Consider the following 23,931-nt stretch of genomic DNA (forward strand, 5'->3'; position numbering starts at 1 on the left):
TTGATGTGGGATGTGGCGCAGGGGAGTTAAACCCCTCGGGACTAGTAGTGCAACATGAAGATAAGCCTTGGGCTATCATCACGCAGTGCGGGGTGGGTAACTTAGACCACCAATCCTTCGGTCTGGATGGCCACTGTTTTGGTTGGATCCCGAGAACCATGTGGGGAGGAAGAGCAAACCAAGGGGTCGAAGGTTGAAAGTGGTAGGTAGGTAGTAACCATTAATCCATGGCATGGCAGCAGCAATCAGACCCAGGCTAAGTCAACTTACTGGCTGCGAACAGTTTGAAATTACTAGTAATCATCCTCATATTAATCCAGTTCTTAGCTAGTATTGTACTTTATTGCAATATCTTTCATATCGGCCCATAATATACAAAAATCCGCAGTCGAACCAGTTCAGCTTACTTCTATCTCCGAACGTTATTCATAACAGAAGAACATTTTGGACAGTGGATCAGTTATCAATTCAATTCATCCCCACCAGACACTACGGTTAGTGATGATATATCTGGATATATACACCTCACACATCAGATGACTCACGAGGTTGTGAGACAGGGACCGGGGTTCTGAATTTGGCCAGGCCATTGGTGTCATGCTGAGAGACAACCACCCGACCATAAAGCTCCTGTGGTTCCTGGCACTGCGCCTCCTCCGGCCCAGACTTCCGGTAACGACGGAGCAAAAGCACCGAGACTTTCTTGGCACGTTCCAGGGTCGTCGGCTCCCATCGATCGATCTTGCGAACACGCAAGTCATTCAGAATATTTAGCAGCTGGACTGCACTGGGCGTCGCGCGAAACCATTCTTTCCGCCTCCTGCATACCTTGAGAACCACGACTAAGAGGACAACAACGAGGTGCTGCATAAAATTAGGATACCAACAAGGAAAGTAGAGGCTCAGAAAACACTCACGGCCCCGTATGCCATGGCGACCTCGGTCACTGTCGCATGGGAACCCCACCATGTTGCGCTGGAAAATGCGAAGATCGCAATACATCCAATCAAGCCAACCCAGGCCTGTACGGGTTGGATGACCAAGAGAGACCCGCGAGGTGAGTATTGCGGGGAGTCTCGAATAAATTCCGGGCGACTTGAATGCCGGAGTTCGGGGTCGTGCTTCTTCAGCCTGCCGCGATTGTGAGCAAGCCAGCTCTACTCGAACCTGCACATTGAAATCTCACTGACCAGTAATAATAGCGAAGAAATGCTAGGCAGATAGCTGCCCATACAATCATGATTGCGTTGCTAGCTGAGGTGCTCACCACTTGAACTACCTAGAGAAGTTAGTCAGTCAACACGATTCGAAAAGTGGAAATGCGGATCATGCACCTGCTGCGTGACAAAGCCATTGTTGAGTCTCAAGAAAGGCACCCAGCAAAAGGCAAGAACCGTAGCCAGCAGCGCGCCCACAGGAACCCGAGTTCCCTGGCTCAGGATGCTGAGCTTCTTCGTGACCCAGAACTCTCTGGGCATAGACCTTACAATTCCATACAAGGTACGCGATGCAACATACAGAGAGGTGTTGGCCGCTGAAAAGGCGCTGAATAGCAGGCAGCCGTTGAGGAAGCCAGCCATGGCCTTGCTTTTGGCATTAAGGGCGGCAAGAATTATCATGCTGCTCGCTGAACCAACGCTTGATGTTGCTAAAAAGGTGCTCTCTTGCGTTCCATCATGAAGTCGTGGAAGGCGATTGTCATTCCAGCTGACGGTAAGGATCTCGCCCACGGTGCACATTATGTATACAATCACCACGACGTAAGATATCCATCTTGAAGGCCAACGAATTGCGTGTGCGTCACGAGCTTCAAATGCTGCCATTGCATATAGCTCAATACCCTGAAAAGCATAGGCGGTGATCGGAATGGCGAAACTAAGCTGTGAGTAAGATGCTTTCAAATTAAGAAGGAACTCCAGCCTACCACGCAGCATGGCCGGAATTCTCGAAGCCCATGCCGGCCTCGAACTTTGGAGAGGAAACTGCAATGTGTGAGTATGGAGTAGTGTTTTGATTTGAAGAATGCAACGTACCATCGGCGATTCCCTTGGTATCGCCTTGGCTACAAGGTCAGCACAGCAACATCTGTGGCACATGAGGGCCACTAACCCTTTCCCGCAATCGCATAAAGATAGATAGAAATAGAAACAATCATTATAAGTTTCAGAAAGCCGCCGATCGTTTCTACTATACCATACCACTGTGTACCGTGTGTCAATTAGCGCAGGGTCAAGTGGGATGAGCGAGGTAACTCACAAAAACACCAGTTAAATTAAGCAGGAGGAACACGATTGGAGCCAGGGCGTAACATATAAGCGCCCGCCAGGTAGTTCCTAGCCCCCAGTATGCTAACAGCGACCCTGCCATACTGTTCTGGCTTGCAAAGGAAGCAGCATACGCATACCTTCAGGTCTTGTGAGCGCTGTCACTGTAGGGAGATGGGTCAGCTTGTACGTACCAATAGACCAATCCGATTACCCAACCAAGGTCGTCATCAACGAAAGTGCGAACGTATTCAACAATAGCATTGTATACCGGAAACTGTTGAGTAAGCTCGGCAACGCACTCATTGACCGAAAGAACGACAACACTCATGATCAACGCTGCAATAATCAAGCCCAAAGGGCCGGAAATGGCAAGAGCAGATCCATTGTTCACAAAGATTCCACTTCCAATCACAGCGCTTAGAGTGATGAACTGGTTGGGAGTCAGGCATAATTAAGCTACTAGATGAGAATTGGGTGCTCACAAAGATCTGGAAACCGAAAAGCTCTTGCCTGAAGAGGAGGTATCAGCCTTGTGTCACAATTAATCCATTTGCAAGTTAAAAGGCATACTTGAGTCTTTCTGGAGTTTGCCTTCGAATGGGCATTGCAGGAAAAGATACACTGGACTGTGGTTATGCCAGCGGCAGAACGAATGAAGTAATGTCACGTCAAGATAGAAAGCGCGGCGGCAAGGGAGATAGAATGACATGCATCATGGATGGAGCAACATTCAAATCAACAAAGGCTTACTGTACCATGGTGCTATGACTGTGAAAGGACCCTGGGCGCTTCTGACCAGGAATACAGGGCACAGCTGAGCCGCAAACAACCGAATGGGATTGGATTGGCTGTTGATAAGAGGGGCTGCGGAGCGTCTGCAACTCACGAGCCCGGGGCGCAATCTTCGATGATTGTTTTCTTTTGCTGTCTAGCGCTAAGTCTGATTGGTGAGAAGAGCCAAGAAACACCATGTTTTCCATGAAGGAAGTGCATTGGTTGCTGACTCGTGTATGCGACCAAGGGTGTATATAATCACGGTGCCGGAAGAGAGGGAGGCAGTGCCCGGACTGCACGTTGTAGCCAGCATCTGACACAATGGCGACTTCCGATAAACTATATCAGCATGTACTTTCTCCCGGCGTCTCCACGTATATCGAGATGGCCGCCGATATTGTGGATTACCTGAAGCAAAGATATGGAGACGACATCACGACCGAAGTGAAGGTAAGTCTGCGTTCTAAACAGACGTCGTGAGTCCTTTGGACGCTGATACTGAAGCGGCAGTTCATTCGTCAACGATGGGTGGTATGGGTAAATCTGAGGATGGACGAGGCAAGTGTTCAGCGCTCTGTGTGACTAGTAAGGTGGGCTGAGCTAACCTCGGCTTGGGCAAAGGATGAGTTGGAGTAAGGCCGTTCCCATAATTCTGCCTTGGGTACGGGACTCGCTGACAGGAAATGAAACACCAGACAGATGGCACTCGAGCTGAAGGAGCGCGACGAGGAGGAGTAGGTGGCCAAGTGTACGGAGTCCTGTACTGTACTGTACAGCACTAGGTTGAGGTGGCGCGGGGAAATGGGAAGGAGGCGAGGTTCGTGCGTCCGGCTGATTTGGGAAAGGGGAGAGAAATCTGCCGATGAATCCTGGTGGCTGAGCCTCACAAGGCCAGCCAACAGACTGTGAGACTGTGAATGTGAATGAGTGACAATGACAAGGATTGGCCTAAGACAATCAAGGCTTAGCTGCATCGCACCCCGATCATCATCAACTTGTAATCTGGTAATCTGTGATCTCGTCACACCACTGCGACGAACCGGGTTTATAAAGAGATAGATTCTCGCTCTATACTCTCCTCGTCCTAGACAAACTTTTTGTGAATTCAAGGTCTGAGGAAGGATGACAGGAACCGGACTGCATACGGATGTGTGGCATGGCTATCTGCAAGAGCTGCCCTCGCATCACAATTCGACTTCTCTGAATGTGATTGCTTTGGACAAATTGCTCACCACTCGCGTTCCTTCAGTCCTCACATCCAGGGAGGAAATCCGCGTCCGAGTGACGGATGTTAAGAGCGATGGCAGTGATACCATCCTCTGCGAAACCTCGGAAGCCCTGCAGCGGGCTCTGGCGTCCGACGATGAGGGGTCAAGGATCATGTATATTTTACCCTTACATTTGTCATCAAGTATAGTCCATTGTTAACCCAATAAAGCAGTTCTATTCACTCGTCCGATTCAATCACCCCCTTAAGAATCTCGCCCAGGTTGCTGGCGTATCTATTACAACGATATCACGTCCACCCGTCATTTATCCAGGTGCTGCTCTCATTCGGAAGCAATGTCAACGTTTCAGAAGCAGGGAACAGTAATCTGTATGTTGGTGGGGACGAGAAAAACTCATGTACGTCATCATCGCATTCCTATTCCTTACTCCCGCCTCACAGGGGCTTATGTGAATTATTGCAGACATCACATATCAGATCAACTATGTCGAAGAAAAACAGCATCGGAAGAATCTGACTTGGTCGTGGCGCCATACTGGAGTATACCATCATCACTCTCGCGCACAAGGTGGAAAAGCGTTTGATCTCTTCATCCTCCTCCATCCGAATGACGCCAGTGTTCTCGAACGAAGAATCCACAATGAGCTGCAAATTGCAAGAAGCATGCTTGCGGGATTGAGTGGGAATTCTGGACACAACACTTATATGTCCACAGCCCTCCACTCGCTTGCCTTGTCCTCATTTCCGGGAAACTGGCGATGGTATCTGCGGGACCTGGGGAGGCAGTTTAAGAAACATGTATGCTGCTACCTTTCACGTCGCACTCGCATTGTCGTCTTAGAAGATCAAGTGGCTGATGATTCATCTCACCTTAAAACTATATTAGAATGACCTCGCTCTTACAGCTGTTCCAGAGGAAGCCACACCCCTGGAGAGCTATGACATGGTCTCTTCACTTCGAGATCTGAACGACTCGGTCCTGCGTGCTCAAGTGTGTTGTCGAGGAAACCTCGAGCTGGTAGAAAAGCTGAAAGCTGCGACGGCCTCCGGCACGCTAACAACAGCAGGTGACGCGTTGAAGCAGATTGTGATGGAATACGACGCCATGGGAACTGAACTTCATGGCTACCTTGCAAGCTGTGATGAACTTATTCCCCGAATCCGGAACGCAATTGATTTGGTATGCCTTAGGAAGAACAAACTCCCATTGCATAATTTCCGAGACATCATAGAGACTGATAAGATGCAGGCCGGGTATACCTTATCTCTTCACAACCAACTTGATACAGCGAAGATCGATCGCGAATTACGAGACCTCATCGGTCATCTCGAGATGTTACAGCGGGACTCGGTCGATGATAGCGCCGCAGTCAAAATAATAACTTTCGTTTCAGCAGTTTACTTACCCGGCTCGTTTATCGTCAGCCTCTATGGCATGAACTTTTTCGTGTTCGACACGGACGCCCGCCAGATCGTGATCGCCCACGACTTTTGGATTTTTATAGCCACATGGCTTCCACTAACGCTTGCCACGGGTCTCATATATGTGCTGATTGTCTGGTTCGATGCGTGGTGGAAAAGAAAGCCATTTCGTTTGTTCCAGCGGCCGGTGAGGGCGACCAGAGTGGAGACAGATTTGGGGCCGCAGATCATAACCAAAGGCTGACAGAAAAGCTTTCATTGCTTTTTGTGTACCGTTTTTGGTTCTTACACAGGCAATGCTGGATGTTGATGCGTGGTGTTCTCGCACTTTATGGGGTATCGCTGAGCTTGACCACAGATATATTATTCTTGGTGCACACCACAACCGCAGTCATGCTTCCGTCCTTGAATGCCTGCATCGACAGTGCATCTTTGCAGACCTTTGGCATTTTGCATAACGGCTTGCCTGGCTGGCCCAATTGACTTTGGCCGTCTGTACAGATGACTGCGTATCTCAACAGACGCACATCGGATCGCACAATACCAGGGTCCGTCAGCCCGAGCAACCATTCGTCGCACAGTAAACATCCTATAGTTATTTTCAAGTGTTCATTGTGTCGTTCAATGCCGGGAAGACCCGTAACATGCTTGCTCAAAGAAACTGCAAGGTAGTCCTTTCGGTCTTGTCTTGCAAGAATACATCCGGAGCGGAGATTGTATGGAATGATGGTGGTGGGCTGGTGGCCACGTGCCTGCTGTGAACTCATCAGAACACCAGGACAATCACCAGGATGACTGAGGCATACCAAGCTATAGTGAACCTGATGACGGCTAGAAGAGTTGTTATTCTCGATTCTCCAGACATACAAGGACTCTTGTCTGCTCCCAACAGCCCATGCGAACAACATACTACCCTCATCGTTGAATACTGCTTGGGTAAATGTTTGATCTAGCTCTTGTTCGCTGTATAAGCATTGGGGCTCAAATTGGGATGCTTGCGACCGTAGCAAGATCTCCTTGTCACGAACCAAAGCAAGTATTCCCTGGGCCGATATTGCCACCGAGCTGATAAATCCTATATCAGATGGGAGTATCGACAATGGATCAGAGGTCGTGTCCCCGATGTACACCTGAGGCTTGTCAGTAATATGTCAAGATAAGCAGAGTATACGCACACGTCTTTTCATGCTTTTCTTGCAGTCCCCCCAAGCTGCAAAATACCGGCCTTCAATTGTCACTCCCGCACTTCCACTCCTCCATTCATCAGAGAGCAATTTTGTACTGCATTCGTGTGAGCCAGCACGTGAGAGGTTGATGTGAATGACTTCGATCCGATTCTTGTAGATCATCGCCACTGGCACCGCGTCCTGTACTTTGGATCGAGATATAGCCGTGGCAAGTATGCCGCTACTACTGTGTGGGAGGATGGTGTGGCCGTAGGTGGAATCGACAGGTGTGCTTGGAGTAGGCGCTTGGCTAAAAGTACTGGAACCGCTCCGCGTCCCTGTTGTTGACAGGCTCGGGCTTGAGATGGCCGGGGATATGCCTGAAACGCACGCAGGAGTGACGACTAGCTCTGGAGGTTCATATCTTCGTAGTAATGGCGGACCTGACTCCTGCATATTGTAGGTGGTCAACATTTCACAAGCGTTGTATAGACCTCCCACAATTTTCTCGAGTTTTGACGCACTAGGCCTGTCTGCTTTGTTGACGATCAATATCTCTTTTGCGAGCTTTTGGGCCCAAAGCCTCACAACAGGATCTGTCGAGAATCTCCGCGTCTGGAGGTCATTCAACCACTTCGCCACTGCGTCACATAATCTGAACTCTTTCTTGCCTGGGAATAGTGTATTGGGAGTGATTTCTTCCCAAAAAGCATCCTTCTGACCCCGGCGCGCTCGCGAGTACGCAAATTCCTCCACCTCTGTTCGTCTGCCGATCGCCCATGCAAGAACCTCAGAGAACACGCATCCAAAAGACCATACATCGCTTCGGCGCCCTGCGCCTTCTGTTTCAACTGAGTCGCCCTTCATATGAATCCCTTCAGGGGGTTGATATGTCCCCAATTGCGGGACTGCTACTCTGTCAATGGTCACCTCGCGATAAAGATCTCTGATGCTCAGTGCATGCGCTCGACTATGACGATCATGCTCGGCGACGGAAATCCCAAAATCCGATATCACCCACTTTCCCACGGTTGAGCTAGAGTCCTTCATAATCAGAATGTTGTCAGGCTTGAGATCCATGTGGGCGCACTTGATATCCTTGGTTTTGATCTTGATACCATTGTGCAGCCAGTCCAGAGCCGAAGCCAAAGCCCAGCATTGATACAAAAGAGGCTTGTAAACTTCCGGAGTTGAGTTAGGCGCAATGAGTGGGAATCGTTGGCGGAAATCGTAAATTCCCGCACCATCTAAGAGAAATTGGTCCAAGTCACCTAGCTCTGCGTACGGAAAGAGAATATAGTACTGCGGCCCATGTGAAATGGTGGTGAGATGTTGCAAAATGTGAGCCTGGTTTGTGAGGCTACTCTTGAGATTTTGTAGGTTTGCCAATTCAGTTTCGAAGTCCTGTAGCTTCCTGACGCCTTCGAATCGTTTGCAAGCAACTTTAAAAGGATACTCGAAATCAGCTCCTCGATTTAACTTTAGGTAACGTGGGGCGATTTTCACAAGCTCTACTACCCCGAAGCCGCCAGACCCAATCAATTTCGGTGTGGATAGGAAGGGAAGACGACGACGCGCATCGATCAGTTGCAATGGTGGGTCTCGATCGCAGTGTATCTCGGCCGGACAGAAGGCCCATTGGTAGTCATTGAATAGAAAGAACAGCTCCGGTTCAAGCGATAAGAGCTTTCGTATCTCCCCACCTTGTAATGGGAGTTTTGTATCGTTAATCTCGTCAATATCAAGGTTGGCGTGAAACCTTGCAATGGTTTTGATTGCTCTGATATAAGTAAGGACAGATAATACGGCGACGCATTCACGCTGTACCCGACGTATGTCTTGCGATGAAATCGGATCGGGACCAAGCAAGGTATGCAGCCGCGTCTCGTCTTGCCATATTTCCAGCAGGGCCTGGCGACAGATAAAGCGCTTGGAGGGTTCATCTCCCTGCATGAAGTGCTGGCGCAGCTCTTCGTTGACCCGTTCCACCAGGTTCCGCCGTCGAGCCTTGAAGTCAAGAGTTGGTAAGGACATATGAATAGGAAGAAGGCGAATTTGTCAACATCTCCAGGACGAAAAAAGGGTCCAAATAAGATAGTTAGGTTTCATGAAACAAAATCTGATTATTGGCAGTTCGTTTCGATTTGGATGCGGTAAACTCACAGGAGAAGGCTAAAGTTGTAGAAAGAACAGAGAAAGGAATCAAGCAGAGAACGAGACGAGGCGATAAGACACCATGTCTTCAGTCAGGTGCCTCGGCGGTGCGTAGGCATCGTAAAGCTTCCAATAAGAACAAGGCAGCCACAGCCTCGTCCGGCCGTCACATGACTGGGATATTGGCATAGAGAGCACTTCTGAACTTGACATGCCTGTTGCATTTTAAATTGCTATTTCAACCCAGAAAACCAGTAAAAGAGACCCCTAGACTCATTTGACATTCTGCATTATATCTCATAGGAACTGTAATCTGAAGCATAGACCATATGCTTCAGCTCGAAGGGTTCAGATAAGTATAGCCTCATGCTTGGCACGGATGTGATCTACAAACCCTACTATATAGACCAATATTAGATGAATTCATTGTGGCACCACATCAGGTAGAAAGTTACTCAACGCAGGAACAGCAACTTACTTTTCTTTCTATCGACGATAGAATGAAAAAGTGTAGAACAACCTCCATGGTGTTTCAGACGCGACTCTGAAGTGACGCGTTCTTAGGTATCAGTGAGGAAACGCGCTAGAGTGTATATCCACTTCGCTGTGTGTTGAATCCTCCTTGTTCTTCTTTCTCTTCTCTTCATTCCCGACCACCGCTCTGCATCCTTCCAGCTCTATCGATCTGATTCAAAAACAAGTCTTCAAAGAACATTAAATCCCGTTACTTACCATGCGTTCCTTCTGGACCCTGACGGTTACAATCTTTCTTTCCTTTCTGCTGAGCACCGCAGCACAGATACTCTAGTAAGTTATCCTCAGTAAGAGCCTGAAGTAAGCTGACGCGGTCGCACTTTTTGTAGTGACCCCGATACCAACCTCGTTCTTTGCCCCCAGAATGGTGGAAGTTACTGCCTTCACGGTTCGCTAAAGGGGCCAACTCTTATCAGCTGTGCTTCGAATGTGTCTGTCGAGATTCATACCTGTAATATCCTGTAAGATCTTCCTTGTTTCTGAATTTAGAAGGCACTAAAGGCTCACTGCAGTCGCGACTAGCCTGTCTAAAGTGCTTCCGGATGAGTACAAGCAAGCTGCGACCTGTAAGTCTATCTGTACCTTTACCCAGCTTATACTGCTCTTGCTTTCTCTAGACTATCAAGCTAATACTCTGAAAGGTCACGAAACTTCTACCTCAGCCGGCGACGCTCTCTGCGCCTTCAACGGCACTGGCTATGTTCTTTCCAGCCCCGTTCTGCCTGTTGCCGTTCCGGAGACTCTCCTCTGTGAGGACGCCCAACAGAACGGACAAGAAGAAGCTCCCAGCGTTAGTAGCACTGCTGTCGTCTACGGACCGTCCACCTCTTCCCAGAATGACTGGCCCTCAACTTCCGTGCCACGACTCACACGTACTTCGACTGCCTATACTACCATCGCAGTCATTGCACTGAGCACGACCTTGGAAGTCCCTACTGCTACCTCTACCCCTAGTCCTACCCAGTTCAAACGAGACTACCCCTGCTCCAACGCACGCACTGAATCCCCATCCACCGACTGGCCCACCCCGACCCCCGTGAGTCTCCACGAGCTCGCTGCACTCACAACCCCCGAAGAATCACCCTCCCCAACCTCCACCCGCCACCTTTCCACCTCCACCTCGACAATCTACATGTACAAAGGCTCCGTGGTCCCCGCGACCTTCTCTCCTCAGGAAACCGGCACCGCTAGCCGCGTCACGGTGGTCGTGACCTTCACTGCCAAAGCATCGAAGACCACCGTCACTGATGAAAGCCCTGACCTTACTACTCTGACCGGCACTCACTCCCCTACTCACAAGGGGGCGGCAAATTCCGGCTCCGCGGAGGTGGTGACGGCGTCCCTGTGGGTGTTGGGTTGCATCATGGTCTGCATGGCGATTATTTGCTTGTGGCTGATGTGGGATGACAACTGATTCTGATGCTGAAGATGGGGCGTTTTCGGTGTTGCTTCTCTGATCGAAGATTGTTTTCTCTTGCTTGCGAGTATTTCAGCGGGCGTTTTATGGAGTTGAAAGACGGATTTGTTATTACCGATCTTGATCATGTTTGACTCACACATAGTGGAATTTATGACCTACTGCAGGAGTTATCTTATGTGTTTGATAGCACACAGGCATATCATACTCGAAGTCGTCTGCAGTTCGTACAGTGTACTGGCCCTGACTATCAAGTACAGACCTCTATATGTAGCTGTTTTCTTCGCATGAGAGGTTTACTAACACATCTTGATCAGAGGCTCACAATTTCCAGCCTCGGATCACGCCTGCGTGCCTGCAGTTCCAATAATTGGAATGTTATGTGGCACTATTAACTATTCAAGCGCCCTGTTTGCAAGCTAAGCTAAAGTCGCATTATTGTTTCGATGATTTCAGCAACCTCGCCTCCTCCCGTGACAATATTGCTACATATAAGGGCTCGATCTTCATGAACATACGGCCCTGGTTGCTCCCTTCGGTGCCTTCTAGTATCCAAGCAGCTTGGAACATGATCCACAGTGGAATAGCATCTTAAATTTGGAAGAAAAAAAAGGAAGAAAGGAAACAAAAAGGAACAAAGATCTTCATCTTGGAATCTATCGACGGCGTTGTAGCTTAGTAGTCACCGTCCAAAAAAGGGTTGAATATATACAAATCAGACATAGAGTGTATCTAGTATATCACAACATCATTTGGCCACCAAATCGTTCGATCAACCTCTATCCTCTATCAGCCCATCCTTCATCCCAAAGAGGATACAGAATGCAAGCAACTCGAACCACACCACCCAAACCAAACTACCTCACACACCATACTTATCACCCGCACCTTGCAACAAATGGGTTATCTCACTCGGATGAAAGAAGTTAAACACCGCCATCGCGGAGAAAATCAGCACCGCATCGAAGATATACAGGAAGACCTCGTGATGCAACAAATACCCATCGTTACCCTGCAGGTATTCGACCAACCGGAAGACAGACCGCACCATGATGAGAAAGCTGCTGAGGTAGATGATATTGAGATGCTTGCGCCAGGGGACGGACGGATCGCGACACCGCGGGATGGGGTATTTCTTCAGCTTACGATCGAACGCGCCGGCTGTGACCATAAAAAAGCCGAAGAAGAAGATCTGCACGAGGAGCCCGGCGACGATGATGTGTTCGCCGGTTTGCATGCCGGAGAGGCTGCCGCTGGCTTGGATTCCGCCTCCTTTGCGGGGTGTCAGGACTGTCTCGGGGGGAAAGAGGGGCTGAGGGGAGGGGGAAGATTGGATGGCTGAACTCACCCGCGCCTTGGAGGAAGAATGAGAGGACGTCTCCGGTGACGAAGACCTTGGTTAGCCATTTTTTGCGGAGGATGGCGTGGGATTCTGCGTCCAGGATCAGGATGATCCGGCCGAGAAGCATGTAGATTGATGCGGCGAGGAGGGCGGGAGCAAGAAGGAGGAATAAGGTCTGAAGGAGGTAAGGGCCCAGGGTCCAGTTGGGCGATTCGTGACTTGAAAGTCCTCGGCCGATGTAGCCTATAATTTCGACTGGTGGGAGTACCAAGTAAGCATTTTGTTGTGGGTGTAAGATTGATGGCGGTTGGAATTTACTGACAGATGCCTCCTACCACAAATGGAATAAAGAACCATGTTTGAGTCCGCCATAGCTGGACAATATGCCATATCGTTGTAATTGCGAAGAGTAATGTGAAGATGACTGCACCAGCCATGCTGGGGTCATATCGATAGAATGCGAACACTGCGGCAGCGTTGGTGCTGTTATCGCTGCCGCCGCTGCTGCTGCTGTTGCTGCTCATTTCAGTAATTAGGCAGATAGGTAGGTGGCAAGAAGGGTTAAGAGTAGTCATCAAAATGGAAAGAATCTCACGAACCAGGTATATATGTAAGCTTGGATGATTTAAGAATCGGTTGTCATGCGGGACGTAAAAATCACTAGGGCTGCAATTGTTTCCACCTCGTATATTCGTATCGCCATATATCGCCGCCCGCAGGTCTCTCGTCGCCCAGCCCAGCCACGAAACCGAATGCGAATGTTCAACGAGATACCCGATGAATAGATACAGGATAGGTAGGTTAGTCCGGTGATGCCGAATCTGTCGCCACGAGAGTATCCCTCCTCCAAGATTGATTCCGTACATAATGACTTCCGCCCGTCGCTGTACCACGCACCTGCCACTGATGAAAGTGTTTTTGTCGCCTTTTGAGTTATCATATGGGGTCACCTATCCCCTAACAAGCAACCTTCAGTATATGTGAGATCAAGGGGATGATGTTCTTTTTCCTCGTCTCGCCAACACCGTCGCCGACCCCAGCGACAACAGGCAGTATATGTGCGGCTCTGGACCTCTTGGCCCTCCGTAATTTCCAAATGGCAGAAACAAGATCCAACCTCCTGATAAACTCAGCATCAGCGTCAAGCTCATTAGCATCGCCTTCAAACAACTCATCGGACTCTGCGTACTCTACGGATAGTATGTCCGGCACACCATCACCAAGAGAGCCTGGAACCGTACGGGACCAGGAGAGTAGCTCGCGTTTATCCAAGGAAAGGAGGCGTCGCGTCCGACACCATAAATCCCGCAAGGGGTGCTTCACCTGTAAGCAACGGAGAGTCAAAGTCAGCAACAGTCATCTACGACAACTTATGAATGGATGCATTAACAATTCATCTCAGTGCGACGAGGTGCAGCCTATCTGTGGCGCATGCGCTTTTCGCGGTGAATCCTGTTCATATCCTGTATCAGCACCATCCAAGTATGCGTATATCAGACTGCTATCATATTCTTAGATGAAAACTAACACGTGAAGCCTAGTTCTGCCCCATCCAGGTCTTCTCGACGCTCATGCTCCGCAGCAGGTTCTTTGCAACCATTGGAATTTCGTCACCAAGGACTGTTCACAGAATTCCCTTTACTCGACCAAAATATCAATCTAGCGGACTTACGACTCCTTTCAAGGTTCATGATGCACACTTCAAAGGGGATGACCCTCAGTGCGACACGCAAATATATTTGGGAGCAGGTGATACCAGATATAGCGACCAAAAAGGAGTATCTGATGCATCTACTCCTCGCTCTCTCGGGCGAGCATGTCCTATATCAAGCCCACATGGCGGAATCAACCGCCTTAGGCATAGACGAGAGTCAGTCTTCCTTGGCCGCCTGCAGCCAACACGAGCTTCAGCTTGAGTACCACCGTGTCATTCAGCATCATCAAAAGGGCCTCGAAGGATTCCGACAGGCCTTGACAGATATCTCTCCTGCCACCGCAGAGTATGTCTTCTGCGGCGCGCTTCTCATTGTCGCCATTGCCTTTGCTTCGATATCTACCAGGAATCAAGATTACACCGCCGGGCTGGGTTTTAGCCAGCCCGACGATGACCAGAGCCCGTACATCGACTGGCTGCATCTTGTCCGCGGCCTGACAAGCATAGTTGAGGGGCACTGGCTCACTCTCAAGCGCGGACGACTGCGGACCATGTTGTTATACACGCACGCAAACGACGATTGGAAGGCGGCTGTACCGGCTATCTCCTCATCGCAGTTTCCCCGCTTGAGGTATGCCCCGAAAGTCTTCCACGTGTTTGCCCAAGGTGCCTGCCAAGCACTTGATATGCTACGTACCTTTGCAGGGACGCTGTCCCCAAATCAAGAAACCACAACTTCCATTGATCGGGATAGCTTCGGCAGACCTGAGCAGTCTGATAACGACGACCAGCCACCACCCAGCAGAGTAGCGGATGACAGTCCACGGCACGACCACGAACAAGACGATTATCCACAACGCGACCATCTTCACACCATCGACAGACTAGAAGAGATCTACATGCGCATCCTCTACGCCCTGCAATTTTCGCGAAGCGAGCGTGACACCCCCGCCTCCCTCGACATTCAAAACGACATCGAAGACAGCGCCGTGATTTCTTGGCCCTGTATGCTTTCGGCTCGCTTCTTTGACAGCCTCCAGAGTTCCGCTGTCGACCACCTGGGGGCCGCGGGGGGGTTTTCGTACACGATCCTAGCCCATTTCTACATTGTCTCAATCCTATTTCAGGATGTGTGGTACCTAAACAGCGGCTTTCGCTCGGAGATTCAAAAGATCATCCGGCTGGTGAGCCGACTAGAGAACGAGGCACTAAGTGGTCTATTGACGTGGCCCATGGCCGTCATTGCGGAGTCTCGATGAGGCGAAATCTGTTGGCTCACTCACACTTTTGACCTTTTCTTCTCCCCTGTCGGGATTTTTCCTCTTCTCTATCTAGTCCTCTTTTCCCTCCCTGTCCCTGGTAGGAAGGCAAATTTCGTACATTTCGTAATCCCGTCCCTAATTTGCATACAGTACCATATACCCTCCGTTCCTGTTCCGGGATACTCAAAATCTGCAGGCTTCTGTCGGGCCAAAATTCGCTTGGGTGACACCCGAATAACCTTTTCTTCCTCCATGGCCCCTGGTTCCCCACACATGCGGAACCAGAGTTTCGCGACTGGTTGTGACCTTCCGGTTCCGATGGTAAACTTCTTTTGTACGAATATACGAGACCGTGCAATGTACTAGACCCCACAAGTGATTGGGCTTTTTTCATAATGCAATGAGATCATCCCCCCCCCCCCCCCCAACTAATCTTGTCTAGCTCGTTCTCGGCCACTATTCACATTAGCTAGCCTCGGTAGAATGCAAGCCTCAATAGAATGAACCAAGACGAGAATTTCCTATTTATGGCAGGTTTATTCCGATTATGTTCTCTATGTTGAGAAAGAGTAAAGAGGCAAACGCTCCAAGGAAATCAAGCCCCAAAGTGAGAACATAGATCAATCTCAGCGCGCTATCAGCAAATTAAATCCTCCCCCGCCCCCGTTCCCCGCCGCAGGTACACAAAGGAGGAAAAAGGACAAAAAGCAATGAGAAGAGATGCTAAAGGCGATGAAAGCAAGGAAAAGCATCCATTTGACAAATAAGATATTAAACGGAATCGGCCCTCTCCGCACCGCGTTTCTGCCCCTCCAAAAACGACCCCGGGAACACAAACCCCAACACCATCGCCGTCCCCGCCATGAGCAACGCATCGAATATATACAGCAGATACTCGCGGTGCATGATCCACCCGTCGTTGCCTTGCACGAACTCAACCACCCGGAATACAGACCGAACAAGAATCAACGTACACGCCGCGTACAGCGCCCACATCAGCCCCCGCCACGAGAGCCGGCCGCTTTGGGATTTGAGGGTGGTGGTGGAGTACGGGGTCATCGAGGTGACACACCGCCAGTGGAAGAGAGAGGCTACCAGGACGAAGAATCCGAAGAAGAGGAGCTGGATCGCGAGGCCGGCGACGACGATGTGTTCGCCGGCGAGCATGGCGGAGTCGCTGCCGGCGGACATGTATCCGCCGCCTCCGCATTGCAAGAGGAAGGAGATGACGTCGCCCACGACGAAGATCTTGGTCAGCCACCGGACGCGGATGAGGGAGGCGGATTCGGCGCGGAGTTGGGTGATGAGGCGGCCCAGGGTCATGTAGATGGAGGCGGCGAAGAGAGGCGGCGCAACGAGGATGAGCATCGTTTGCGTGATGTAGGGCCCCAGGGCCTGGGTGTCGGAGTGCGAGAAGATCCGCGCGATGTAGCCGGCGGCTTCAACTAATACCCCAGCAGGTCCAGTTAGTTTACCTCTTTTCTAAGAATCAAGGAGGGGTGGTCGTACAGATCAGTCCAACCAAGAAGGGGATGAAAAAAAGTGTCCGGTGCCTGACTATGCGATAGATGAAGAAAATGGCCAGCGCGCAGAACACCACAGTGAAGACCACTGCTGCCGCAATCGAGGGCGTGTAGCGGTACAGGACGAAACCTGAAGCATTTTGGTCTGTATTTGGGTTGGCCATGGGTGTAGAATGCCAGACACTCTGTGGTGACGGCACGTTTATATGCAACGTGTATGAATAGTATAGTGTCACACTTCGTCTATTTCTCTAGTGCTGCAATCAAAAAGGAATCCGGCCCATTTGCAGGGCTGGAGGTTGAGAAGCCATTTTAAATGAGAACATGTGGAGGACTCTTCTTCTCCTCGTGGCGAATTGAGCATGATATGGTACCACGAGCAATGGAAACAGATCTTGCTCTTATTCTCGTAGGACCATGGCGCCTGTGTACAGTACCTGAGAGGAAGTGGGGCGCAAAACTGAGTTTCCGGCGGGGATCCGAACCCTATAAAGCCTAGATTTACGAAGATACGAATGTACGAGCGTACGAACGTACGGATACTCATTGCCATCGTCAGCCCAGGGGGGGGGGGGGGGGGGGGGGGTCGGTTCTTTTCAACTTGGGAATAACTCCACCTCAAGAATAATAAGAAAGAACACTTACAGATTCCATTTTTTCCGAACTTTGTTGTAGAATAACATATCCAACCACAAGCGGTTTGGCTGAGAGTCTTACTTTCAGTCGCTGTTCGCATAGATATATGCATAATTCCTGATTCAATTAGAAGGCTCCCTTCATAGCCTTATATTGAGGGTGTTATCTAAAAGGTGCCTAGTATTTCAGGCACTTAAGCTTTGTTGGACTTATAGAAAAAGACCGGCTTACGATATACCTACTTACGTTTCAAATTTCCTTTTAGGATATAGCTCGATTATCTTGTGTTCAGATCCCAAATCTTGATCTCGTGATATGTAGCTAGATTAGGTCTCAAGAATAGGAACTGAATGTGAGTTGCGTTATGTTTGGGGTGGAATTATTTGTGAGGTGGAGGCGACCAGTATGCGGGTATGCGAATGAGCGAACATACGAGTATACGAGTATACGAGTGTACGAATGTACGACGGGAATGGACAGTTTAAATTCAAAACCGCCACCGTCACCAAGAATATTCTTAGAAGTCCTCCGGGGGTGGTCCTCTTTTATCTGTTTGTATTGCCTTGTTTTTCAATCTCCTCTTATTTCTCTCTTATTTTTCTTTATTTATTTGGTTCATCTTTACCTCTAATTATCGATTCGCTGGGGAGTTGGTCACAGCTCAAGGTCTAGAGTCCTCGGGCCTGTTCCCAGCAACCGCTTCATCCCCTCCTCCAGAGCAGACAATCGAGCCTCCGTCTACTCGACCTATGTCCTTTGTAGAGGAGAAATCTGACTGTTTATCGGCAGTTGTTTCAACTTCGCTTCCCGAGCGGACGACTTCGCCGTCGACTGCCCTTGAGCCAATAACATCTTCAGGCGAGTCCTCGGACTCGTCCCCAGTAACCCCTCCATTGCTACCTCGAGAGCAAAGGACCATGTCTCTGTCTACTTCTACATATACTGCAAGAGATCTCTCGCCCCCTTTTTCCCCAATCGTGTCATCGCCGTCTCCAGAGCAAGCATCTGTTTCTGAACCTTTGTCTGCTCCAAGGCAGGCTTCGAATTCTTCTCTCACAATCGCACCTTCGTCTACTCCTCGACCCATGTCTCCACCAAAGGAACCCTCTAACTCGTCCTCAGCAGCAGCTCCACCATCCTCTTCAGAGCAGACGAGTGAGCCTAGATCTGCCCCTCAAATCATGTCTTTCACCCCAAGCGAGTCGTCTAACCCCCAACCAAGCACTCTATCACCGGCACCAGATCAATCGATCGAGCCTCCATCTAACCCTCAACCTATACCTTCTCCTCCAAGGCAATCCTCCGAACAGTTCCAAATAAACATGTCATCATCAGTGGTGATCGTGGTGTCGTCCCCAGAGGACCCCGCGCCTCGTACCAGCGTTTCTGCCAGGCGTAAACTTTTTGAAGGTATACCAATCATGGGACTTCGGCGCCAAGTGAATGCGGAAGATTGAATATTCTTACAAGTCCTCCGGGGTTGTTCTCTTTCCTCTGCTTGCATTGCCCTTATACTTCATCTCTTTTCATTCCTCTCTCATGTTCCCTATTTGTCTGATCTATTTCCCCCTCTACTTATAGGATCGCTGGGGGATTGGTCCCAGCTTAATGTCGAATTGTTGAGATAGATGGATGATGCCATGCGCAACGGGAATTCTACTTCGGTACATGAATGATATCGGTCTTCTCACGAGTAAACGATGACCTGCCAGTGCATTGCGAAAAAAAATAAAAAAAAAAAGAACCAGGGTTGAGCACAGGTTTTTATATACCGGACTGCTCAACAAGCCCTGATCACGAAAGCTTTCTCTGCCATTATTCGCAACTGCGAGGCCTGGCTCGCATGAACGGCCTCGCTCGCATTAACAGTCTCGCCCGCGGAAATCCTCAGGCGGTTCCTTTCTTGCATAAACGACCAGTCATCGTATGTCTTCCCAGTCTCGCATAAACTTTAGGATCCATTTCCACAGCTTGGGGTCGGCGACAAAAATGTCTTTACGAAGCAGTGTTGGCGGATCGTCTGCGGTATATTGAGTTTTCCATTCTGACATAATCGTCAGCTTCTTTGCAATTGTATATCTGAGATCCTTGTCGTGAAAGTAGTTCTTTTCATCTTTCTCAATCTTTGAGGGTTGCTGGTCCTCTTTTTGAAGTTCTTGATAAAGCTGGACGTATCGAGGCGAATACCGCTGTTGTAAAATATATTGTGCCAGATCGGCCTCGGGACCACGTGTAAAGTGCCACATGGTCGCGAAAAGGTCGTAGTCGGCAATAGAGTCAAGGCTGAGAAGGCGACTCAATCTCCAGGCGACGTGGGCCCGATCAAGTGATTCGCGATATCTTTGGATCAAGCTCTTGTCGGCGGAGTCAGGCATGGCAGCGACAAAACCATCAATAAAGGAGGTATGTAATTCTGAACTGATTTCGTCGCGGTACTGCGGCAGTCCTGGGGCGGCTAATAACATGGATTCGGGGATGGATGAAGAGAATGCCCAGTCAATGATGCACGTGATATTATAGTCGTCATCAACGTATATATTGTTGACACTCAGATCAGCGTGGCACAGGGGAAACGTCTCCGGAACGATGGCTGGAAGTTGACCACTGTGTAAAATGTCGCGGAGCGCGTCGCCCACAATGATGTAGTCCAGTCTGTTTTGTGACGAGTCGATTTTACCTCCAACAGTCACGAAGTCGTTCCATAGGCTCACGGCGCTCTTGTATTGCATGCCGGCTTGGTAATCTTCGGGCGAGGGAACAGGTGCCACGAAGCAATGGTGCGATAACGGCAGAGCCTCTGCGTGCCCCAAGAACGCAGAAATAAGGCTGTCCCAGAACTCTGCCTCAGAAGTGAAAGGTCCACGCGAGGTCTCCAGATCGTATCGTTCATGTAAGATGTGACCACGTGAGAGGCATCCCTTGAGTTGGAAGGAACCCTCTTCTTCGAAGAGTGAGCCAACTTTCTCAAAGCGCAGCCGGGAGAGCTTCCAGGTAATACCTCCTAACTGTGTGAGAATTCTTGCCTTGATGGATGTGTCTAGGTCACGCTGAGGAGAACCAGCCGGCTTCCAGGCTTTCGAAAGTGGCCACCCCGGCGCTTCGCTCATGAGAATAAATGGGATACCGATATCGTTGTCGGAAGAAGCGCTACTACAGATTAGCACATGTAACATTGTGTGGTCTGAGAGGGTCTCTTACCAGTAGTCGTACACTATTGGGACTGGAATGTCGCTATGAGCCCTCAGGTATCGGAGCGTGGTAGCTTCACTGGCCAGTGACTTCATTGCCATTTCCAGTGGCATAAATGTTCTGGGGTGTGGAGATCTCAGGACCCATCGTATCCCATCTGTAAATACAATGAAGATAGCCCAGTTGAAGCTTCCGGAGGCAGGACGTTGATCCGGAGTGCAAACACATGGTACGCCACCGTGCCGTAGTGCACTTGCTCGACAGCACAGAGCCTCGAGGTTGAATTTGGAGTAGTGGAATACGTTTGGCTCCGGATCTCGGAGCATTCCGCTCGCAAAAATTTTGTGATGAAAGAAAAGCCCGGGCAAAAGAGTTTCGCTGATCTCGCAGGTGGAAGTCGAGTACTGTACTCTGGGAGGGGTTGATCGGTCCCGCGCAGCCTTGGTATATCAATGGAGGCGGTGAGACCCAGTGTCTTCTTATAGCTGCTTCCTGTTCTTCAAGCAAAGGTTCTGATCTCACACTGCAATATCTTTCGTGTTAGTTGTAGTTTTCTATCATCGAAGGAGTTTCTCTTAAATAGATCCACGCGCGGAGAAGATACTCCTCAGTGGGGCACGACTTGGATTACTCGGTTCTTAGCCATTAACTAATCCCAATGTTCAATTTGCTTTATAAGGCGCGTCCGTAATCCATTGGCGATGTCCAAGGAGAAGGATGGCCCCCTGCTGTTGGTCTCATTCAGCATCCAGGTTTCCGGTCTGCAACTGCCCTTTCACTAAGATCATCCTGGATCCAACTTTGAACCTGCGATACAACTTCACCAACCAGCCGAGCATAGTGCCCGCTATTGGATAAAAACATTGACTGGTGTGCCGTTACTTCATCCATATGCTCCATCGGCACCGGGATCCAGAGTGAATCGTCTCCATGCTTCCAATGGTGTGACGGCAAAAGTACAAATTTCCGTGGCTTGCCGCTACATCTCTCCTTCCTAGCCGGGGTAACGTTGTTACGTTGAATGTGAGTATTTTCTAGAGTAATGTTGGGTGAGTCGTCGGAGGCAGCCATACTAATTTCCTTCGTCGAGAGCACCATTCCATCCTCCACGTCATCATGATCCTCCGATTCTGCCAGACTGGAGGAAGATGTGTTGAGTTCCAGATTGTCTGCGGGCACTACCAGCGATTGCTCTTCCGAGAGTATACTCCACGTCTGCATCACGGCTGTCTTTGAATTTGTTTCAGCCGGCTCAGTCTGTGCGTGATCCTTGTGTTTCAAAATTCCCCGGGGGCTTGTTCTGGTGGTAGCTGTGCTGAGGGTGTAATAATTGATCCAGTGAACTCGACGCGGGTACTCCTCCATTCCCAACGCCTTCAGCTGGCGATACCGTCGACGCAACTGCCTATAGTTGTTCAAGCAGCCAGCGAATCGATACGAGGACACCAAGCGCTTGTAGATCGACCGTGGCAGATCGTGATGGTTTTTGTGGATGAAGTGAAGCATGCCATCGATACGATCTCGCTCCACAAGATGCACATCATTGGCGAATGGCGGGTCAAATAGCGGCCCCGCTGATGCGGCGGCCGTTGCGGCACATAGATCGATATCGCTCAGGGTAGTATCTTGCTGGCCTATTTCGGCTGCCTCTGCGTTTGGTTGTTTAGGCTGCCACAGCCCGCGAAGCCCTGTCGGAATCACATGTGGATGAAGCCCTAGGAATGGAACGTCGAAGTTGACCAGCCCGAGAATGCGATGTGAGGATTGTGAGGGGAAAGGGCTGGGTAGGAGCGCAACATCGGCTGCGAGAATGCCCCCGAGGCTATGGCCTAGTAGGATCACGTCGAGATCATCAGCTACGTGTGGTGACAACCTGGAAGATAGGGAGTAATCAGCTGGAGTGTTTTGTCGGCGCACTGCCACTCTGTGCTTTGTCCTCCTGTCAAAGGTATCACCTACCATTCACTGAAATTCTCAACTGCCGTGCGTAGCTCGCCGCGAGATTTGTATCGAGGATAGACTCGAGTGTAGATCAGGTGTGACTCGCTCAAGAGATCAGTCAGGGCGGTGTGCACATGGGCTGGGAAGTCTGAGAAACTGGCTTCCGATCCTTCGAAGCCATGGATGTAGATCAGAAGCAACCTTCGCTTAGCCAGGTGCTGAGGTGATGTAGGCCGCGGGAGGGAAAGACCTGAGGAGGAACTCATTCTGTGGTCGGTGCGAACGAGTGCTGAATATATGGTCAAGAATAGATATGGCGGTAGCACACATGATTGATTTTGTGTCAAATCAAGCACGCTTTTCAGTCGCATCCATAAGGTGATTCTATGCTGCCTGTGGGTGCAGTGTTAAGTTCTGTAAGCACAGCCTCCAGGCTGGGTTGTGGGCAGTGCGACCCCAGTCACCCCACAGCAGCCAACCACTCGGAAGGCTTCAAGCAGCAACCGGGTCGGCCCGACATTTCTACTTTTGGTTTTGAATGCGAATACGAAACTCTGGTCGAGTAATTCTTGTGCAAGAATTGGAGCCACGAGATGTTGTTGGATGATCAAAATTTGTCTTTGAAAGTCAATGAAACTAAGGTCTGCATATGGTATAGTGGTAGAACATCGTCGGCTAGACTTCGAAGAACAGTAAGACCTAGGGCATTTACTAAGTCCCGGCCCGGAGCTTTAGATGTAATTGAATCCTATTGTAGCTGCCTATCCTATTTCAAGGCACTTACCACTTCCAAAGACCTACAATAGGATAAGTCTACTTAGAAAAAGCGGGTAGAGAAAGTAGTCCTATCTAAAGTTTATAACATATCTTATATAGCTACCTCGGCCTAAACTAGTCCTAGATATAGATTCATCTACTACCTTACGGTAAAGGCAACTACTTTCAATATTTAAAATAAATACCGAATTAGCCCCTAGAGGAGTCTAGGTCTAGATAGTCTAAGTCATGATTCAATTTAAGTTAAGTTAAAGTGAGGAAATACTAGGGTATGAGACGTATTTCAGGATTCTACGCCAAGGAGGGGTCTTTATAGCTAGCAGGTATCCCCCATTATAGGACCCTAATATAAGAATCTTCGGCCCCTAGAAACCTTAGTATTCCCAATATAAGAAGGGGCTAGGTATTTATCCTAGTACTCACGTGATTTGAAGAACTCTGACGGGATTAAGGAGTATTTTCATCCGCGAGGGTCAGAGTATAGTTATACAATCTCAGGAAGAGCCCGCTGTAGTAATGTGAAATGTATTAGCACGGAACAATACAAGCCCTGGGGGCTGAAAGGAGCGGCTGTTTCTCTGCTTCTCTCCGCTTGGTTTTCTTGATCATCTCTCCATTCAGGTGTTAAGCGCTTCCGTACTACAC

The 23,931-nt window shown here is 49.6% G+C and overlaps 9 protein-coding genes across 9 annotated transcripts; 3 read left to right on the top strand and 6 right to left on the bottom strand.

Moving 5' to 3' along the window:
* Window positions 1–525: 525 nt before the first annotated feature.
* On the bottom strand, window positions 526–2,872 carry BO66DRAFT_439397 (amino acid transporter; the record flags this gene model as incomplete). The annotated part of the gene is made up of 11 exons (XM_025651151.1): window positions 526–864; window positions 918–1,131; window positions 1,191–1,279; window positions 1,335–1,875; window positions 1,925–1,982; window positions 2,034–2,057; window positions 2,110–2,200; window positions 2,257–2,404; window positions 2,459–2,697; window positions 2,750–2,777; window positions 2,838–2,872. 11 exons carry the CDS (start codon window positions 2,870–2,872, stop codon window positions 526–528), a joined length of 1,806 nt encoding a protein of 601 aa, XP_025503152.1.
* A 490-nt stretch (window positions 2,873–3,362) lies between these two features.
* BO66DRAFT_402305 (uncharacterized protein) lies at window positions 3,363–5,935 on the top strand (the record flags this gene model as incomplete). Its single annotated transcript, XM_025648814.1, has 8 exons — window positions 3,363–3,491; window positions 3,741–3,775; window positions 3,824–3,858; window positions 4,171–4,423; window positions 4,483–4,667; window positions 4,733–5,067; window positions 5,156–5,449; window positions 5,519–5,935. 8 exons carry the CDS (start codon window positions 3,363–3,365, stop codon window positions 5,933–5,935), a joined length of 1,683 nt encoding a protein of 560 aa, XP_025503153.1.
* Window positions 5,936–6,497: 562 nt separating this feature from the next.
* On the bottom strand, window positions 6,498–8,837 carry BO66DRAFT_290186 (protein kinase family protein; the record flags this gene model as incomplete). The annotated part of the gene is made up of 3 exons (XM_025643165.1): window positions 6,498–6,671; window positions 6,867–7,167; window positions 7,249–8,837. Coding segments are annotated over 3 exons (2,064 nt in total), but the record flags the coding sequence as incomplete, so codon positions are not given.
* A 2,987-nt stretch (window positions 8,838–11,824) lies between these two features.
* Window positions 11,825–12,828, bottom strand: BO66DRAFT_439402 (RTA1 domain-containing protein; the record flags this gene model as incomplete). Its single annotated transcript, XM_025651152.1, has 3 exons — window positions 11,825–12,234; window positions 12,311–12,559; window positions 12,627–12,828. The coding sequence occupies 3 exons, from the start codon at window positions 12,826–12,828 to the stop codon at window positions 11,825–11,827; spliced, it is 861 nt and encodes a 286-aa protein (XP_025503155.1).
* Window positions 12,829–13,505: 677 nt separating this feature from the next.
* Window positions 13,506–15,327, top strand: BO66DRAFT_351480 (Zn(II)2Cys6 transcription factor domain-containing protein; the record flags this gene model as incomplete). Its single annotated transcript, XM_025644745.1, has 3 exons — window positions 13,506–13,649; window positions 13,707–13,786; window positions 13,846–15,327. The coding sequence occupies 3 exons, from the start codon at window positions 13,506–13,508 to the stop codon at window positions 15,215–15,217; spliced, it is 1,596 nt and encodes a 531-aa protein (XP_025503156.1). The 3' UTR covers window positions 15,218–15,327.
* A 664-nt stretch (window positions 15,328–15,991) lies between these two features.
* On the bottom strand, window positions 15,992–16,907 carry BO66DRAFT_453437 (RTA1 domain-containing protein; the record flags this gene model as incomplete). Its single annotated transcript, XM_025651993.1, has 2 exons — window positions 15,992–16,665; window positions 16,730–16,907. 2 exons carry the CDS (start codon window positions 16,905–16,907, stop codon window positions 15,992–15,994), a joined length of 852 nt encoding a protein of 283 aa, XP_025503157.1.
* A 1,597-nt stretch (window positions 16,908–18,504) lies between these two features.
* BO66DRAFT_104801 (uncharacterized protein) lies at window positions 18,505–19,001 on the top strand. Its single transcript, XM_025641782.1, has one exon. It carries the CDS (start codon window positions 18,561–18,563, stop codon window positions 18,834–18,836), a length of 276 nt encoding a protein of 91 aa, XP_025503158.1. The 5' UTR covers window positions 18,505–18,560; the 3' UTR covers window positions 18,837–19,001.
* A 297-nt stretch (window positions 19,002–19,298) lies between these two features.
* BO66DRAFT_375957 (RNase H domain-containing protein) lies at window positions 19,299–20,900 on the bottom strand (the record flags this gene model as incomplete). Its single annotated transcript, XM_025645679.1, has 2 exons — window positions 20,578–20,900; window positions 19,299–20,526 (listed from the first exon to the last, which is right to left on the bottom strand). The coding sequence occupies exons 1-2, from the start codon at window positions 20,892–20,894 to the stop codon at window positions 19,299–19,301; spliced, it is 1,545 nt and encodes a 514-aa protein (XP_025503159.1). The 5' UTR covers window positions 20,895–20,900.
* A 409-nt stretch (window positions 20,901–21,309) lies between these two features.
* Window positions 21,310–22,775, bottom strand: BO66DRAFT_412185 (uncharacterized protein; the record flags this gene model as incomplete). Its single annotated transcript, XM_025649339.1, has 3 exons — window positions 21,310–21,973; window positions 22,007–22,441; window positions 22,528–22,775. The coding sequence occupies 3 exons, from the start codon at window positions 22,773–22,775 to the stop codon at window positions 21,310–21,312; spliced, it is 1,347 nt and encodes a 448-aa protein (XP_025503160.1).
* Between the last annotated feature and the right edge of the window lie 1,156 nt (window positions 22,776–23,931).

This window comes from Aspergillus aculeatinus, assembly GCF_003184765.1.
Source record: "Aspergillus aculeatinus CBS 121060 unplaced genomic scaffold BO66scaffold_29, whole genome shotgun sequence".
NCBI lineage: Eukaryota > Fungi > Ascomycota > Eurotiomycetes > Eurotiales > Aspergillaceae > Aspergillus > Aspergillus aculeatinus.

What these genes read in the sequence shown, in the direction of transcription:
- BO66DRAFT_104801 (XM_025641782.1), top strand. Translation starts at nt 18,561, where the DNA reads ATGTCTTTCACCCCAAGCGAGTCGTCTAACCCCCAACCAAGCACTCTA.